The sequence below is a fragment of the Dama dama genome, chromosome 23 (genome assembly GCF_033118175.1).
Source record: "Dama dama isolate Ldn47 chromosome 23, ASM3311817v1, whole genome shotgun sequence".
Lineage (NCBI taxonomy): Eukaryota > Metazoa > Chordata > Mammalia > Artiodactyla > Cervidae > Dama > Dama dama.
Window position 1 is genome coordinate 70780104 of NC_083703.1, and position 19958 is coordinate 70800061.

At 45.7% G+C, this 19958-nt stretch overlaps 1 protein-coding gene across 1 annotated transcript in view; it reads right to left on the minus strand.

Moving 5' to 3' along the window:
• The window catches only part of PTPRT (protein tyrosine phosphatase receptor type T), a 787366-nt gene that overhangs the window by 160868 nt on the left and 606540 nt on the right, over nucleotides 1–19958 (minus strand). Inside the window, exons 14-15 of the mRNA XM_061125699.1 lie at nucleotides 14334–14469; nucleotides 1916–1945 (exon numbers count right to left, since the gene is read on the minus strand). Of these exons, the coding sequence (XP_060981682.1) occupies nucleotides 1916–1945; nucleotides 14334–14469 (166 nt within the window). The remainder of the gene's footprint in view (nucleotides 1–1915; nucleotides 1946–14333; nucleotides 14470–19958) is intronic.

The following is a 19958-nucleotide window of genomic DNA, read 5'->3' on the forward strand; positions in this document are numbered from 1 at the left end:
CGTCCATGTTTGATTTCATCACAGGGCCCAGCACGGAGAATGGTACAAAGTGGGCCTCCAGACAGTGCTATGTACATTGGCTAACAGACTGATGGGGGCAGGTTGCCCAGAAGGCATTGCATGCCCATACCTAATGTAGCACATTGATTCTGTAAGAATCTCTAGAAGACCAGAGGCACCATCAGGGGCCGCCTCTTCAGCCCTGACTCCTTATGGTTTCTGAAAGGGGAAACAAAGAAAACTTACATTGCAGGAGTGCCAATTTATTTGCAAGGCATGTTACAAAATTCCTCATTCCCTACAAGTTAGGCACTATTATCCCTATTTTAGAGTTAAGAGGAATGAGGCTGAAAAAGTTCAAAAAACTTGCTCAAGGCTATGTAACTGGTGAGTGACAGAGATGTAACTTGAACCCAGAACTCTGACTTTTTCTGACTTTTTCCACAGCGGCAACAATACCCCATACTGTCTCATACCTCTTTGTCTTTGCACATGCTGCTTTCCCTGCTCAGAGTTGTTATTTCTTCAGCCCTAGATAAACCTATCTCTAAAAGCACTGATAACTATCCCCTCCCACCAAAAAAATTAGCCACACAACTAAGTGTCCCCATACCACAGTACACGTACCTGTAGGTACCTCTCAGCTGAGCTATCAAGTATTTAATGTTGGGCTAGTCTCTCTGATAGGTTTGTACATGAGGGTAGGGTTCAAAGTCCTGGCCATCTCTCCATCCACAGTGTCTGGGTCATAATGTGCATGTTCAATGCATGTTTCTCAAATGAATGAATGAACAAATGAAGCAGGTTGTCTGGTACTTTTGGTGCTGGTGGCTGGGGTTCATTGTTTCCTATGTGACATCAGGGTGGTGATCCCAGAAACTCATCTGCTCACTGCATGGACCTATTGACCAGGGACCCAAATACTGAGCAGAGAGATGGGGAGGCTGGCTCCCTCCTCATCTGTGAAGGCTTCAGCAGATGGTCACTAACAGTTATGGTCTCTCTCACAAGGCGGGGCTTGCCAGAGGTGGAGCAAGACATGGAAGGATGGAAAATACACTTTACAAGGAGCGAGGCATTCTGAGTTTTAATCCTACTCTGATTTCATGTACTTCACAGACTTCTCTGGACCTCAATTTTCAAATATGGAAAATGCCTATTAGAAATGTGAGACTAATTCAGTGGCTTTCTAATTCTTTATTACCAAGGATCTATTTACAGAATTTTTCTCCTTTACCCTCACGTTGTGAAAATGAATCATAAAAAAAAAAAAAAATGTTAGACAATCAACCATCTATAACTACCAGCAAAATGCACTGACAACATGATGTAATTGATGATATACACTAGACTGAGATAATTCCAGACCCAAAGAAAGACCTTGGATGTTTTTGTCACCTGTGAAGCTGGTTCCAGATAAAGCTGGTTCCAGATAAATTCCCTGTAGACTTTCTGAAATAGTGGAAATAACCAATGAATTTCTTTCTAATCTTTGAGCCCTTAGGGCTATACATTTCCCAAGCAGACATAAATGAGCTTTGAAGTTGCTGAGATCAGTGGTTCTGTTTTATGTGTGCAAATCCTGTAGGAGGATTGGGTTTTCCTCTTGCTGGAATTGGAGGATTTCTAACTAGAGAATTATACTGACAAAGGAGAAACAGCCTTTTACGGCTCCAAAAAAAGTGGGGGGGGGGGGGGTGGCGGGGATCCAAGATGGAAGAAACAGAACAGACATGAACAATGACAGTGCATTTTCAAATGGAAAACATCGAGGCAAAATCAGAACGCTGAGGCTACAGATGACTTAGACAGAAGTGAATATGAGAAACCAACAGACACTTGGTTGGTGCAGGAAATGCATGCTACAGGTTGCCTTACAGGGCACAAAGCAAAGTCACCCCAGGTCGATACTTACAAGTAATAGGAGTAGGAATAAGCATTTCTTCTATATATTGATGGGCAGTCAGATGAAGGAAATGTCCAAAAGTGGGGGAAAAGAAAAGACAAACAAACAAGAATTAGATTTATAAGAAATCTTGGTTCTTAGAAATGCACATAGTATTACTCCCTAAGCTCAAGGAGATGCAAGTTTCTCAACTAGTCAGCGTCCCTGAGAATCAGACACTTGCAGTGGTAGAAGAAATGAAGGAGACCTCTCCTATGATGGAGAAACTCAGTATTCATGCAGAGGAAGCCAGATCGCATTTGACCATTTTAATGGTTTGAAAATTCTTATGGTTACTAAAACTAGTATCCTGGTAATTATGATGTTTTGGTCTTAAGTCAGATTTCTGTGGCCTTCTAGAACTAGTTTATGACAGTGCTCCTAAGATCTAAGGAAAACAATAATGACTTCTGTGTTAAGGTTAAACCACATCAGAATCTATGCAGTAAGATCACACCAAAAGCAAGGAAATTGTGTAGCCAGCATCCAACATGGCTGCCCAATGATTCATACTTCCCAACACTCATGTCCAAGTGCAGTGACTTCCACACGGAATCAGGGTTGGCCCTAGGTGACCAACAGAATATAGCAGGAGTTACATTCTGGGACTTTCTAGCATAGGACAAATAGAAGCTTTGTGGCTCTGAGTCTTTGGAGCTTTCACTTGGAGGCCTGAGCCTCCATGTAAAAAGGCTAAGTATCCCAAGCTTGCTGTGCTCAGAAGAAACCATGTGGAGAAACCACATGCAGAGGCCCTAAGATTGTATGAACAGAGAGAGGCTTCCAGCCACCGCCCAGCCAACTGGATTCTACCAACTAAGACCCTGGATATCACAGGACAGGAACAAGTCATTCCCTTCAAACCCTAGCCAAAGTACGGATTCATGAGAAAAATTACTAAATTTCACGGCTTATTTTTTTAAGCCACTAAATTTTGGGAAGCACTTTGTTACATTACTGGGAGAAAACTGGAAGAGCATTTAAATCTCATCATCAAAGAGCACTGTGCTAAGAGAGAAGAATTGCAAACCTCAGTTTGAACAGACTACAACTTGAATAAACTCTCTGCGCCTTCCTTTTATTATCTGTTTCTTAGGTGAGTTGAACTAAATCACGAATTTTCAAACAACACATTCTCAGGATTCTGCAGACTCATTGTAATGAGGGAGCATGTGGGGTTACTGAACAGGTAAGGCTGCTGGCCCTCTGCCAGCCACCAAAGGCAGAGCTTCTCCATTTTAATCTGTTTCATAAATTGGCATGTCACTTAAGATTTCACACGACTGAAAAACAGATTCCACTCTCCAAAAGAATGGTTGAAAAATCACTGCCTGCAGTCTTTCTCTGATGTCTCTTCTAGCTCTTGGCTTCTGAACAATTAAAAAAAAAAAAAAAAAAAGGAAAACTCAAGTAAGTCTGTGATATTCCCTTTGTTAGAACTTTTCTTGTTTTGTAGGAAAATAAATAGGAACACTGTTCTTTTACTGACTTAATTATACTGACAATAACTAATACATTTGTGGACTGAGAAAACTTGCTGAATAATTCAGGTCCTCAAAGACCCATCTAAGTAGGCAAGAAGAATGTGCTCCCGTCTTGAGTTCTATGGTTAATTCCAATTGCTGTCCAGTTTGGTTGACACAGAAAGATGTGGTCTTTACAGCCACAGGGTGGGAATGTGACCTCAAAGCCCCAAGCTTCCCCCTCTTAAGTAGGAACTGGCCAAAGTCCGCAAGGTAAGCCCACCCCTAGGCTTTCTCTCATTTATCAGGAAAGCCAGATTCTATAGGTCCAGAAGGAAAGTGACATCTGAATGCCAAGACACCATGGCAGAAGGGAAGTTCTATGCCTCCTTGGGAGGCCAAACTGGGGAAACCACAGTCAGCAAATCTGGTTACTCATAAAACCGTTCATTATCTTTGGCAAAATGAACAGTGGCCCCAGATGGGAGAAAGGGGTGAAGAACTAACTTCCAACGATGGGTGAGATCTAGAGCAGCCCACACAAGTCATCCAATCCCCTCTACCAACCATGTGCTGTGTTGTGCGAAGTCACTTAAGTCGGTTCCGATTCTTTGTGACCCCCATGGACAGTAGCCCGTGAGGATCCTCTGTCCATGGGATTCTCTAGGTAAGAATACTAAAGTGGGTTCCCATTTCCTCCTCCAGGGGATCTTCCCAACCTAGGGACTGACCCCAAGTCTCTTGTGTCTCCTGAACGGGCAGGTGGGTTCTTTACCACTAGTGCCACCTGGGAAGCCCATACAATACAGGTTGGCATTCTTCTTCTTCACTGGGGGCTCTGTGGACCAGAGCCTGGGAATATGATTCCTCAGGGGCAGAGCGTTCAGGCTCCATTTGATAAAGACTCACAGACATCTCTGTTCTCTATATTGTCAAGAACACTGGACTGAGAATGGAGAGGCCAGTGTTCTGATCTCAGTTCTTTCATTTGCATGCTGTGAGGTTACCGCTCACTCGATCTAATATTTTGTGTATTTTGGGACCAACTAGCTGCAAGGCTTCCATCCTAAGCCAGGATTTTTTCACTGTCAGCAGCTCCAAGCTGCACTCTTGGGTCTCAACATTCACGACCTCTGGTGCTCTGCTCTCAACCTTCAGGATGCCTCTCTGCCTGGGCCACCTCCTCATGATAACATGCTTCCTCACCCTTTGATTCACCTCTTCCAAGTGGCTGAGTTATCCTGGGTGTCACCAAAAGTCACTGCGATCCCTGACCAAGCTTCAAGGCAACCCCAGAATGATAGAAGCTGGCAAACATCTATTAGTTGAATTTGTTTTCCAAATTCAATTGCAGGGTCTTCCAGGGCAAGGATTACAGTTCTTTACTCTGTGATCAAAACACAGTATACATGTGTCCTTTCTCTCAGGCTTGAAGAAGATTTACTGAAGGTCTAAATTTACAAGGATACAGTGATATTGCAAGTAACAGATTGCCTGAGACCAAAGATTCTGAGCAGGAAGACAGCTGTGCTTAGAAAAAATACCCCAAACTTTATAAATCACATACTGCAGAGTCTTTTCAGCTGGCTGACAAGAATGACTTGAGGCATAGCTTCCTTTTGTTTCATACTATTTAAACAAGACTAAGTTGTCTACTTAACCATCCATTTAACCATCTACCTGTCCATCCATTTCTTAAACCCACCCATTCATTCTTCCATCCATCCATCCATTCACTCATCCATCTGCCTCCATCCACCCATCCTTCCACCCATCTATCCACCTACTTAAAAATCTGTACATCTATTTATCCATTTAGATCATAACTCCACACACTCATCTATTCATCCATGTACTCATCTATTCATTCATCCAAACAATCCATCCACTCATCCACCTTTCCACCAGTAATTCAGCTAAAACTTTTTAAGGGCCTATTAAATGATTGTCTCTGCCAACTACCAGAGGTAGAAAGACAAATGCCATCTTAATCCAGCCAGTATGTCTGATGGGAGAGTGAGACAAGAAATACAAGTTAGATGATAATTAATAGCTACCACTTAAACAGTAGGAGCTCACTTATGTGTCAGATGCCGTTCTCAGTACCTTATGTGAACTATTTTATTTAATCCTCACTAGAAGTATTATCTATAGTTCACAGATGAGTAAAGTGAAGCTCAGAGAGGTTAAGTTTACATAGTTGGAAATGGCAACCCATTCCAGTATTCTCACCTGGAAAATTCCATGGACAGCAGAGCCTGGCAGGTACAGTCCATGGAGTCACAAGAGTCACATCTGACTTAGCGAGCACCAAGCAACATGACAAGATTAGAATCTAAGAAATCTAACTTTAAGAGCCTTCATTAACAACCACCATGTTGTTATCGTCTGGAGTGACACATGGTATGAGGCAGTAACACAAGGAGCCGTGGGACCATATTTGGGGGTGAGGGGTGGAGCAGGGAGAGGCAACTTGGTTTAAAGTCTGTGATGCCTCAGTTGTAAAGTCGAGGAACACCCAGATGGAGGGGGAGGGAGGGTACTTCCAGGCTAATGAATATGTGTCTACAGAATGGGTGGGTGGTTATCAAGGTGGAAATGTCAAGATGTGGACAGGTATATTCAAAATGAATAAACAAAAAGGACCTCCTGTATAGCACACGGAACTCTACTCAATGTTATGTGCCAGCCTGGATGGGAGGAGGGGCTTGGGGGAGAAGGGCTGTATATGTATGACTGAGTCCATTTGCTGTTCGCCTGTAACTATCACAACTTTGTAAATCGGCTATACTCAAATACAAAATAAAAAGTTTAAAAGTTTGGGAGGTAGGGGGAGAAGACGTCGGCAGAGCCTAGTTCCCAAAGAACTTAAGTTTGCTTACTGTCAATACCATAGGTCCCAGGGAGAACCGAAAGGACCAAGTGGCCAAATATTTTTCTAGATGGATGATTCTGGCAGGAGTTTGAGAAAACAGTTGAAGGAGAGAGGGACTGGGGTTGTGAAAGCTGCTCTAAGAGTCAAAGCAAGAGATGTTGCGGGCAGATCTTGAAATTGCTCTGAGGAAGGAGAAGAGGTGAATGTGAAAGGTGGTCAAAACACAAAAGCAATAGGTGATTAAATGTGAGCCATTTTAAGACATCCAAGGTTGGTGGCTCAGATGATAAAGAATCTGCCTGTAAGGCAGGAGACCCGGGTTCCATCCCTGGGTTGGGAAGATCCCCTGAAGAAGGCAACCCACTCCAGTATTCTTGCCTGGAGAATCCAATGGACAGAGGAGGCTGGAGGGCTACAGTCCATGGGGTCTGCAAAGAGTTGGACATGAGTGAACGACGGACACTTTCCTTTTCCAAGGTTCTAACCTGAGTGGCTACCCAAGTGAGTGCAAACAGAAGAAGGACTAACTTCCCAGGGTGTGGAGTAAGGAGCATTTTAGAATGGGGTAGACAAAACAAGGTAATAAGTTTATTAGGGGATGCTTTCCACCTCAACAAACCATTCAAAATTATGTCATGCAATTCATCATATCAGCAAATCCTGTTTTACATTTTACCCAGGTTAGGTGGTGTTAAGAGGGTGGAGCCTGTTATCAGATTGGCCAAGTTTCAGACCCAGCTCTGCTGCTTATTAGTTATGTGATTTGGGGCAATTTCCTTAAACTCTATATGCTTCACTTTTGTCACCTGTAGCACAGTACAATCTAACAGTGACCCTGCCTCTTCGGCTGACCCAGAAGTTATCTTTTCCTTTTGCCTCATTGTCTTTTTTTTTCCCCTGGATAGATAGGTGTTCCCTGAATCTCAGATCATGGTACATCTTTCACAAGCTGCCCTTCCAGCCTTAACACCTCCCACCACAGGGCTGGGTTTACCCTTGATGCTCAATGTTGATATTTGGGTCTGTAATCTGAGTGAAGCTTTCTTGCCCAAGAGATGGAGTGCAATCGTGGACTCCATCTGTTCTCATTCCACTGGGATTCAACATGTTTTTAGGGAATCCCCAGTATCTGCAAGGCACATTTGTGACAAGGATGAATAAGAACAGGCAGCTGATGGTCCACTGAAGAAGAAAAGCTGTGAATACAAACAAGTATAAGGCAGAACATGACAGGGATCCTCATAGAGAGAACCCCAGATGGTAGAGAGACTATGTCTAGACTGAAGGTCAAAGGGTTTACTGGAGAAGGTGTCTTTTACATTCGACCTTAAACATGGGTAGGATCTGGTAGACAGAACTGAGGAACACACAGGCATTGAGAGAGGAGGAAACTTCACAAGCCAACGTACAGGAGTGGGGTGAGACTTAAGGAAATCTGCCAGAATCACTGTGAGCAAGGGGACAGCGTAGCTTCAGAGCTCTCTGGATGACCTAATAAATGCGTGCATCCTCCCTCATTTGTTCCCCATGAACCACTGATATTGGGGAGGAGAAGCCAATGAAGGGTTTTAGAATGCAGGTTTGGGAGTCCAAGTTTCATTTCTGAAAGATCACCGAGGCTACAGAGTGGAGGATGGGTTGGAGGGGTGGGGCCAGAGTCAGAGAGAGAGGAGGAGGGTGGGGAGGAGACTCCTATAGCAAAGCTATAGAGGCCTCCACCAGGGAGCAGGCAGTGAGGGAGGCGGAGAGGAAATGATGTGACCAAGAGAAAATAAAGATGCAGGGTCAGAAGTACTGGGGTGATGGAATCCCACTGGTCTGGCTGATGGAGAGGGTGGACCTGTCACTAAGATAGAGACACACGATTGGGAAAAGGTTGGTGGGGAGCTGATGAATTTAGCTTTGACCGTAAACACTTTGAGGGTAAATATCGAGGAGCAGATGATACAGGGCAGTGGAGATCTGGTGAGAGAGAGAGTCAAAGCAGAGGGCTGGCTGTCCCAGGCCAGTTCAGTCCACAAAACGATAACCAGTGTGTTGTGTGATAAACGCACAACTGGAGATCTATGCATCTGACACAAGGCTGTATGCAGTGGGGAGACCACTGGATCTTCTTGGGATGAGGCTTGTAGGAAGACTGCTCAGAGAAGGTAATACTTGAAGGAATTCTACTTGGAAGAACTTGGGGCTGAGAGAGAGTAACAGGAGCCTTGCAGGTGAAGAGAAATGCCTGGACATTTGATTCAGGGAAATAGCATGCACCAAGGCAGAGAACAGGAGAAAATGATACGAATCTGGGTCACCTCTGCCCTATTCCAGGATTTACTTTTCTACCAGTCTCCACGCACTGCTAGGACAGAAATTAACAGCAAGGGTCCTGGAGTCACAGAGCCTGGGTTTATATTTCAACTTTGCCCAAGACCTTGGTTAACTCATGAAAACCTTTATGAACTTCAGTTTCCACTTTTCAAAAAGCAGAGTTCTATCCTCTATGATTATTCGTTGAATTAAAATCAGAGCCTGGCAGCAGTTGCAGCAGTTTAGATGGAAAACAAACAAATTAGTTAGGTCAGAGTGTGTGTGTGTTGATGACAGCACTGCCTTCGGCATATTGGTCATGGGGTTGGCGCTGACTTGGTACACTTGATGGTCATGTGTGAGATGAATATCCCTGTTGATATTATGCACTACAGTGCTGCTAGAAGGTACAGGAAGTAAAGCCTGTCCCAACCATCAGCTCATTTGATCCTTAGAGCAGCTACGTGAGATTGGCTGCATCTCACAGATGGGAAAGCAAAGGTTGAGCTTTGTTACATTGCTTCTCCAAGGTTAGCAGCAGATACATGGGGCTGTAGAGATTCAGACTCAGCTGTGTACTGGGATACAGAAAAAGTAACAAGATGTCTATACTCCCTAGACTGGGAGCTACTGGGAAGTGAAAGTGTTAGGTGCTCAGTCATGGCTGACTCTTTTCGATTCCATAGACTGTAGTGCTAGGCTCCTCTGTCCAAGGAATTGTCCAGGCAAGAATACTGGAGGGCAGACACAAATCACGGAGAATCAAGGTACAGCAAGAGATGCACGTTTATCTCAAAGCAGATTCTCATATTTCAAACTCAAGACACTCCAAATGCACTCATGGGAAAGGTACTGTCTGGACAGGCAAAGTATGACTGGCAGTAAGTTTAGGTTGGACCAGGAAGAGCTGGGCAGGGAGAGGAGACAAGGAGATGGGGGTGGATGGCACTGTGTGTGGTGAAGGATTTTGAAACTAACTGCCTAAAATTTGCTTAGTTTCTGCCTAAAATTTGCCTAAAATTTGAAAAGAAGGGATGGAGAGGTTAATGTAGAACACACACAAGTCTTGAGGTACAGATCTACCAAGTTATCCTGCTTAACCTGGCTCCATGTTTTCCCATCCAGAAGTGTATCGCTATGTATGTGGTGCCTTGGAGGACCACACTCAAACTTCAGGAAGTGTGTCCCAAGAAATAAACAATGATAGGAAGCTTGTAGGCATATGCAGTATGTCCATGTCCTACAAACAAACATTTCAACATCAAACTTTCCATATGTAAGCGGCTAATAAACACCTTCAACCATCAAGAAACACTTATTAACGTGGTGGTCCCTAACCTTTTTGGCACCAGGGTCCGGCGTTGTGGAAGAAATTTTTCCATGCTCCGGAAAGGTAGGGGGATGGCTGGGGATGATTCAAGTGAATTACATATATTGGACACTTTATTTCTAAACTGATGCTGCTGCTGATCTGACAGGTCCATAGTCCAGAGGTTGGGGACCCCTGGGTTAAGGCACTAAGGCTGGATCTTTCCACCTCAATTTGCACTGAAGGTACCCAGGGCTCTGTAACATTGAGCCAAGGGACCAGAGAGGTGGCCTAGCAACTCCTTGGCTGCCCCTTTCTTTGAGAGAGGATGTCCAGTATTCAAAGGGAGGAGGTCAGGGCAGAAGATGACCAGGACTGCAGAGATGACAGTTTTTCTTCATTTCAGGACTCAACAGGGCGCTCATGAAGAGGAAGCGTGTTTGACTACATGATGGCATGCACGAATCCATTCTAGACTGTTTCTGAGGTCTAGATGTGACCAACAGGCCAGGAGAAAAAGATGGAGACATTATACAGTGAGAACCTAAGAATGGATGTTTTGCAATGAGCTTGGCTAGAGCCACACGGATAGTTAACTCTGTCAGAAGGGGCTCCAAGTTCCATCTTATAATGCTCATGCAACCCTCCAAACAGATACAGCTCTGATTCTGTATCATCCTGCATTCAAAGAAGCCCAGTCCAAACAGCCAGAGGTACTATTAAAAGAAGTCCAAAGTTGAATTTGCATCTTTTTCAAACTCGAAGGGAATTCTGTTTGAATGGATCACCAACATCTCATATCCCCTTCTGCAACCTTGCATCTTTCCATATGCCCTCCAGCCATTACAAAAAAACCCAAACAACAACAAAACATTCCTCAGGGTATGTTGATCTCTCTCTCTCTCTCTCTCTTCCCTTCTCTTTCCCCAGGCTTCTAAATGTAAATTGACTTCACTAAACCCTTTCCTTGGTCATCTGCATCTTTAGCCCTTTCTAGGCCAGCTTTCTAGTTCAGTACAACACACAACACCTAATCTAAGAAAAAGACTCTCGGTGGACAGTGACAGGTAAGCCCCAGGGCCTGCAGGGGGAAACTAGGAGCGTCTGAAGTGGACTGGAAACACTTGGCTGCAGCTCTGGGGAAGATTTTGAGTCAGCTGAATCCACTGGGATCGGAGGAAACGGAGCCATCATGCCCATGTCCATGGAGGTTACAGTGAAGACCCAGCTCAAGCCAATGCAGGAAGTGTGGCAGGCATTCAACTTCTGAGACCTCCTGGAAGCAGAAATTAACTCAAGCTCACGAAGGGACACTGAAGAGATACTGACCCTAGGACTCTGATTTGTGATGGTTTACCTATTATTTTGGGGTTTCTTTTCCTTTAATTATCTATTCCCTTTAGGTGGCTGTGGACAGCACTCTCAGATAGTACAGTGGAAAGAATCTGCCTGCCAATGCAAGAGACACAGGAGACATGGGTTCGATCCCTAGGTTGGGAAGATCCCCTGGAGGAGGAAATGACAACCCACTCCAGTATTCTTTCCTAGAGAACCCCATGGACAGAGGAGCCTGGTGGGCTGCGAAGAGTCAGACATGACTTTGGCAACTGAGCACACAATACACATGGACAGCGTTCTGGTGGGCAGTAAGTAAGTCAGGGACAGACTCAACCTTCCAGTGACGTTTCCCCCATATTTATACGCGGGGTTGGGGTCAGAAGAGGGAACGGAGCCCCTCAAGCTCTTCACTGTCCTTTGGGGCAAGGGGTTAGCAGAAAGAGTTAAACATAGCAGGCTTTTGTTTCTTTTTCTCCCTTTCCCCTCTCCACTCCTCCCTTTTCCAGTCCATACCCATGTGTAAAATTTGACCATCAACTAGGCCAGAAAAACGTCTTATTTTCTCCGAAAGATGCTGTATAGGCAAACGCTGATCGGTGCCCCGCGCACCCCCTGGCTCACTGCCACAACATCTGAGATTTGCCTCTTGGGAGGAAATGGTGATCAGGTGATGCCTGTTGATTGGGACTGATGGATGGTTTTGATAGAACTGAGAGCTGATGAAGATACTCAGAAAAGGATAAAACCACACAAAGGGCTCACTTTATTCCTGCTCTCATCCTGAAACTAGAAAGCCCCTCCCTCCCTCCCGGAAAGTCACACATTTCAGAAATAGCTGCTGAGAGGGAAGTGAATTTCTTCACAAGCTCACAGACGATGGTGACGTGGGTTAAGCCAGGCTTTAGAAAGAGCAAAATTGGAAGAGCATATCTGACTTACAAATCAGTGGCAAAGAATAAGAACCTCCAGGGTCTATCAAAGAGGAATGCAATTCTATTAAATGAGTTACTTTTTTCAAAGAGACTCTCTCAAACTCACCTCTGTCTTTAAAGCATCCGAGACTCTAAGAATGCATCGAGGATCTTATATGTGCAATATGCTCACTGCCTCCCAGAGAAATCAAATCTCATGTTTGACCTCATCCAATAGCATCTGGCTTGTCACTGAGACATAACACATAGCCTGGCTTCACAGATGATGATGATGACTCTGGGGGCTCCTGACCCCCACTATTAACATGGACCTTCCTTCTCCCTTGCCTCTCCAACCAGAAAATCAGTAGCTGGATGAGAATCTTAATTCTTCTGTCGTTCTGCTGGGAGCCTGAGGAAAAGAATGATCCTATAGAACAGACATGTCAAGAAAGAACAGATCCTGGGACTTCCCTGTGGCTAAGACTGTGCTCCCATTGCTGGGGGCCTGGGTTCAATTCCTGGTCAAGGAACTTAATCCCACAGTCTGTAACTGAAATATCCTTCTAAGACTGGGTAGTAGTCACAGTGTCAGTCACTCAATTATGTCTGAACTCTGTGCGACCCCACGGACTGTAGCCCGCCACGTCCCTCTGTCCATGGGATTCTCCAGGCAAGAATATTGGAGTGGGTTGCCATTCCCTTCTCCAGGGGATCTTTCCAACCCGGGGATTGAACCCAGTCTCCTGCATCGCTGGCAGATTCCTTACCATCTGAGCTACAGGGCAGCCAGCTAAATAAATAAATACTTGGAAGAAAAGAAAGAACAGGTCCTACCAATAAGATGTCCTCATCAAAGCAGGTTCTGGCTGACTCAGAATGGAACCATGTGACATAGAGACATTCTGGAGCCAGAATGACTAAAAGAAGGCTGATAACTAGCAGAGTGGAAATCAATGGCTGGAAATAAGGACACAGTCTTTCTTTCTTTTTTTTTTTTTTACTTTGTGCATTTCTGTTTATGGGACTCCTTAGAGTAGAAGCTGGAATTTGTCTTTGGGGCGTTCTGTCTTTGTTCTGCTGGGAACAAGTTTCATGAGCTGGTTTTGTCCCAGGGATGGCAGCAGGTCCCCAGTCCTCATTACTGGGCTTGTCTTGAACTCTGAGTAACCAAACCCAGAGTTTCAGGCTGAGGAGTTAAATAGTTTGTTGAAGAATACAAATATAACTCTTTAAACTGGGGGCAGGGCAGGTTGCAGCACATGTCCTTATAATGTAGATAAGTGTTTTGTTTGCTTTGGCAGATTGGGGAGTGGGAGGGTAGAGACCAAGATTGGAATCCTGGCATTGAAACTGAGATGGGCAGCAGGCATGGGGACACAGTGGCTAATGTGTGAAGGTGGGAGGACCCCCTATTTAGAAGAACCAGCTAGCTCCGCACTCCAGGGACAGTGAGAGCTGATACTCACCCACCTTCCCTGATGCCTATTTCCCTTTCCTCTCCGCAGCTCCCTGGGTGGTCCTCAAGCCCTGTGAATGCCTGATAAACACATGATGTCAGCATAATGAATTTGGGGGATCAGGAAGGCACCTGGATCCTGGCTTTCATGAGCAATGCGCGCAATACGAGATAACTGTGCCTTGACCAGAGGCGCCAGGAGGATACCTGCTGAGAGGTGACAAGCATCGACAATCCAGCAGGGAAGGTTTTATGGGACATGGAGCAGGAAGGAGACTCCCTGAGGGCTGTCACACCATCGGAGGTTCTACCCTTTGATGCAGAGGTACACTGTTCCTTGACCAAAGACAAATCGGGGATGGATGAAGGTGAGAGGAATGAAACACGGCTTTTCTGCATCTGTCTTTGTAGGCTCATCTGTGTCCCTGCGGCTCCCCCGTAATCCTGATGATGTGACCAATCACAACAGAGCAGCTATCTCTGAGGAACATCGTACACCAAGGAACACCTGCCCCGCGAGACACTGGCCATCCTGCAGCTGCCTGCCACGCAGGCAGCACACACCCTTCAGACAACAACACAATGAACCACAACTGGCCCCAAATTTCAAGACCTCAACATTTGTACCAGAAGGTCCCTGCTCGGAAGTGGTCAGCAGAGAAAGGACTTGGCCATATGGTGGTGTTGGGGCCGCTTGGGGTTGGCAGAGTCTGCAGGGCAGCAACCCACACTCACCTCCTCTTGATGGTGAGCATCACGCCCAGGAGGATGATGGTGAACATGAGCAGGCCAGCGATCACGCCGGCCATCTTCACGGTGTTGTCCACCTGCTTCTCCGGCTCCACAGTGTTGGAGTTCTGAGTGGACGCACCTTGGAGGCAAAGGTGAAGAGGAGAGATATTGAAAAGGTTCACATACATGACTAGACACAATCATGGTGACGACAGCTTCCATTTGTTGAGTGCTAACTATGTGCCAGGCACTGTGCTGAGGTCACCACACACACTGACCCAGTTAAACACTTTTGAGCATTAATTCCTCGTGAGGTTGGGGTTAGTACAGCCTTTTTTTGCATATGAAGAAACTGAGGTGCAGAGAAACTGAGTGAGCTTCCCAAGGTTAGACAAACACTGTGCTAAAGGCACCCTTCTCCTCTCATGAGATCAGGCAGATGATTTTTATCCCTCACACCATTCTGTCCCTAGGATCAAACCATGGGACGACAGTTTGATCCTTAGGCTCATGGAATTATTCCAAACCCTGCTTAATTCTTTCCAGTAAATGGTGAAAACAACAGCCTTGGGTAGCACAACTGAAATCACTGAACTTTTAAAGATAAAAACATAATGCTTTCACTTTGCACCTTATATGAAACAAATGGTGGGGAAGAAATCTAGTGCACTAAAGAGGACTGCTTTGGATTCAGAAAACACTTAAATCCACTAACTCCATTTCTGAAATTTAATGTTGATGTTACCAGCTTTGCCAGTACTCACTCACTGACTCAATTCCATGTCAAGGAAAACTAGGAATTGGGCACTTACTACATCCTCAGCCCTCTGCTGAGCCGTTTCATGGATCCAGCTTGGACAATCCTTGCAAATGTTCCCCGAAGTATCTATGGATTGTCCCATTTTATAGATGAGAAAACAAAGGAACTAGCTAAAAGTCATGTGGGCTAATAAAGCACAGAGCCAGGATTTCATTGGTTTTTTGACTTTTAAGTGTAGGTTTCAGAAGTCAGAAGCCTTGAGTTCAACTTTCAAGCCCCCTAGTCCCCCAATCCTACTCCTCCCAGACAACCACTTGCTAAGGCCATAGCAACATTCAGGAGCCAGAGAATGCCTAAGCCTGGCCTCTTCATGCAATGACCTGGGGACAGAGGCAACCTGTCATTCCAGACACCTGTGTGAACCTTCTGGAGTGTGGTTCAGGATTAATACCACTGTGAATTCCTCCCAAGGATGCCAGGTCTGTGTGAGGCAGCAGAAGTCCAAAACATCCTTTCCCTGACCCATCCCTACTTTTCTACCAACATCAGCACCAGCTCATCCTTTATCAGTGACGCTGCCTTCCCTGGTTGCCCCGGGAGAGTTCCTCTCCAAATTCTACTAACACTCTGTAACACTTGGTGCATCTCAGTGTGCTGGTATTATTAGTTATTTGTTTCCCCATCTGTCTCCTTCAGTGGTCTGCAAGCTCCTTGGGGGCAAGATGATGCCTTCTTTATCTTTGTTTCCTCATGTCAGCGCAGGGTCTGGCTTGTAATAGGTGTTCCCTTAATGTCTGTGGTGGTTTAATGTTTAGCTGAGGGGATGATAGCTCTACCCACACACATTTGTTCTCATGAAACCAAATTGAGTTTCTCCTTTTTTACAGCCCTGTGTTCACAGAACTCGGCTGAGTTGAAGGGATACTAATGCCCACAAGCTATGATTCTGATTCTCCAAACTCACAGATGTTTCATAACAGCCCATCAGCACAGCCCCCTCCTCCTGTAGTCATGTGGTTCCTTCACTACAGCACTTTCCCCAGACTCTCTTGTAACTTAGAAAAGCTGGGTTGACTTTGTCTCCAAGACTAAGAGCAGAGAGAGTCCTAGTTATCTCTCTAAAGTCATTGTCTACACAGGCCTTCCTCCTCATCACTGTTGCTTTACAGATGATGGGTGAATGACGTCAAGGCGAGTGGACCACAGCTGTTCGCCTCATTTATTCGTTCAGTCATTCCTTAATTGGCTACTGGGCACCCGTGTTCTGTGAGCCCAACTAAGACATCAATGGGGTCAGAGCTCCTTCTTCTGGCAGGACTTACAAGTATGGGATTTTACTCAGTTCCCCTCAGCAGCTAAAGACAAAAACCCAGCTCATCACATTGTAGGATGGTCTGAGCAGGCTCTGCCTATCAACTCCACCAAAGGACGCCTGGCAGAGAATTGGCCGACCGTTTTGGAAGGGGCAGGGGAGGGGGGTGCGGTAAGAAGGCGATTCAAGGGGGGAGGATATATGCATACATAGAGCTGGCTCACTTTGTTGTAGAGCAAAAACTAACACGATGTTGTAAAGCAACTGTATGCCAATAAAAAAAGGAAATTAGAAGGGAAATATATGTTTATGGTATTTTAAGCTTGGAAGATACTCTACAAGAGGAGGAAGTTAAAATGCAGGTCTGAAGCTCTTAAAGGAGGTCTAAGCTGGAGGTAAGAATGTGTGAGTCATATGCATGTAGATGACATCTGAAGCATGGGGGCTGATGAAGTCAGCCGGGGAAAGAATGAAGAGTGGATGGAGAAGATGGTTCAGATAGAGACTTGAAGGTCTGTAATATTCAGTAAGCAGGCAGAGGAAGACAAGCCTGCATAGGAGGCAGAGAAGGAGTGGACAGACAAGTAAAAAAAAAAAAAAAAAAAAAAAAACCCAGGAGAGTATAGTGTCCTAGAGCCAGGGGAAGAGGGGGTTTCAAGAAGGCGGGAGTAATCAACCATGTCAAATGCTGCTCCTAGGATAGAATCTAGCTCTCTACTCAAAAGAAAGTGAAGATCTGGGATGAGTATTAGAAAACCTTTCCCAAGTAAACTCCAAGATGTTCCTAAACAGAAGCACCTTCAGAGGTGACCATGAATCAACAATGGAACACACCTGAGGGTCACAGACAACCATGCAAGACATTCAGAGAGGCCATCTGAAAGGCCACAGCCCAGCGGTTTAGACAAATTCCATGAGTTCAGCTCACAGGCATCAGAACTGAAATCCCAGACTTTGCACAGTGAGGTTATCAGGAGCAGCCACATCTGGCTGGTCCAGCTAGAACTCTACATACAGGAATTGCCCCAGGACGTGGTGAATTCTGTTTCCCTTTAGCATCCTCTTCAGGGCCCTGGCTTGAGCCATCAGAGATGAGGCCTTCTGTTCACAAGGAAAGCCTGCTGACAGTGTCTGAAGGCAACACAGGTGTGCAGGAACTGGCTTTGGGACCAAAGGCCAGATAGCATTTACCTGTGGTTCCTGCCTCTGCAAGGAAGAAGATGGGGAGAGAGTCAGAACGGGCTAGTCCTGCCCCCATGGCAGACTCAGGAGCGTGTCCACAGGGCTCACATTGTGAGGACAGATGAGAACCTGCAATTGGACTTACAGGAAACACATCAGGGTTGACTAAAGATGGGATCTCCTAGCAATGCAACCAGCTCTTTTAGGCAGGTACTGAGCACCTCATCAAATGGAAGCTCAGTTATGACTATTTTTAAAAATTCAGTCTAAACATATCAATCCACTGGAAAAAGAAAGTGAAAGTGCTTGTCACTCAGTCTTGTCTGACTCTTTGCAACACCATGGACTGTAGCCCACCAGGGTCCTCTGTCCACGGAATTCTCCAGTCAAGAATTATGGATGTGGGTAGCCATTCTCGTCTCCAGGGGATCTCCCCAACCCAGGGATCAAACCTGGGTCTCCCGCATTGCAGGCAGATTCTTTACCATCTGAGCCACCAGGGAAGTCCATTTTCACCAGTTCATTACTAGGTGACAAAAAAATGTAAGTCATTTAATCTTCACAAAATCTAACACAGAAGATGCTAATTTTACTGTCTCTTTTATTTAGGTTAGGAAACTCCACAAATGGGTGAAGTGGCTTTTCCAAAGCCATATACTTGGCTTTCAGTTTCAGAGCTGGGATTCTTTGTGCAAGGCTCACCCTCTGTCATTCCAATGAACTGTCCTTGATGCAGTTACTATTCAGGAAATACCAGCTCTGGGTCCCTGTCTGACTCACTGACCAGAAATCCAAGGGGGAACTAGAAGCCCATCAGTAAGATGGTAACTGCATTACTCTTGCCCTAAGCTCACTCTTTTCATGAGAGTCAAACATAGTATCAGTCCCTCATCCCTATGAAGCTCTGTCTCTGGCCCTGGGTGACTTCAGTCTACTAAGTGGGGGTTGGGAGTCTGAGACTGGAGAGGCGAGGGCTTTGGATGCATCCTTGTCATCACTGCCCCTACTGGGAACCAACCCAAGAATAGTTTGAGTAAGTCAGAACTGGCAAATAGGTGCCAGGTGGTAGATGTATCCAACGGGAGTAGCTTCAAGGCTCTATGTGAGTCCCCTGTGTGATGCACTCATCAAAAAGAATCTTGTGAACTCTGCTGGCACTGAGAAGAGACTTGTTTCCAACACAAGGTTGCCCAACCTCACATCCCCGCCAGCCATGCCCTCCCTACTCTGAGCACTCCCGAAGGCCAGACAGTCCTCTAAGAGCAGCTGCCACTGTCCCCTGCCCTTGACTCTATCTGCTTGAGCTACAGTGGCTTAGAATCCAGTCCCTCGCTCCTGCTCAGAGTTCACATCTGGCTTTCTATGTGACACCTATCGACTCCTGCATGTGGAAACCTGGCACCCAAGGCGGGGCTCACAGTCTCTTAAAGTCTGCCCCCCTCCCTCGATATCCGCTCCATACACAGGCCCAGGTGCCATGTTCTTTTCGCCCCAACCTCCAGCCTCCTCCTGGGATACCAAACAATCATCCCAGTTTATAATCCCCAGGGACGCCTGAGACCCAACAAGGACAATGCTTCTCTGTTCTACTCTGCGCTGGTCAGACCACTTTGGTGAGGCTTGTTCATTTGCAGACCCCAACCCCGAAGAGTAGATTGGGGCCAACCTAAGAAAAGATTGTAATGTGGCAGGGTAAAGACAGGACAAGTGGCTTGTCACTCAAAGTGTGGTTCAATGACCAGAAGCATCTGCACCATACCCTATTACACAGGCAGAGTCTGGGTCCCTACACCAGATCTGCTGAGTCCACGCCTGCATTTGCCAAGGTCTCTAGGTGATTCTTGTGCACATAAAAATCCAAAGATCACTGACTGTGAAGGAATGGCAGTCAGAATTGGGATTTTTCAGCTTAGAGAAGGAAAGATTCAGATGAGACTTATTCTTGCTTTCAAAAAGTTGAAAGGCCATGGTGAAAGATGGAATAGATTTGATCCCTTTAAAGAGCAGGGCTAACACAAACCAGGAGAAGTGACAAGAGTAGAGTGGGGCCAATATAAGAAAAGATTTTAATGTGGCAGCACTCTCCAGCTGAGGCTAAAGCCCAACTCTTTTCAAAGCAGTGCTACAGCATAGTGAGGAGCATGAAGCAGTCATGATTCTAAGTCCCATTTCAGAGTCAGCCCTCCTCCCTTTTCCCTGTCCACTCTGTCTTCACCTGTTCTCACCTCCTGGGCTTCTTAAATGCTTAAGTGAAAGTCGCTCAGTCATGTCTGACTCTTTGTGACCCCATGGACTATACAGTCCATGGGATTCTCCAGGTCAGAATACTGGAGTGGGTAGCCTTTCTCTTTTCCAGGGGATCTTCCCAACCCAA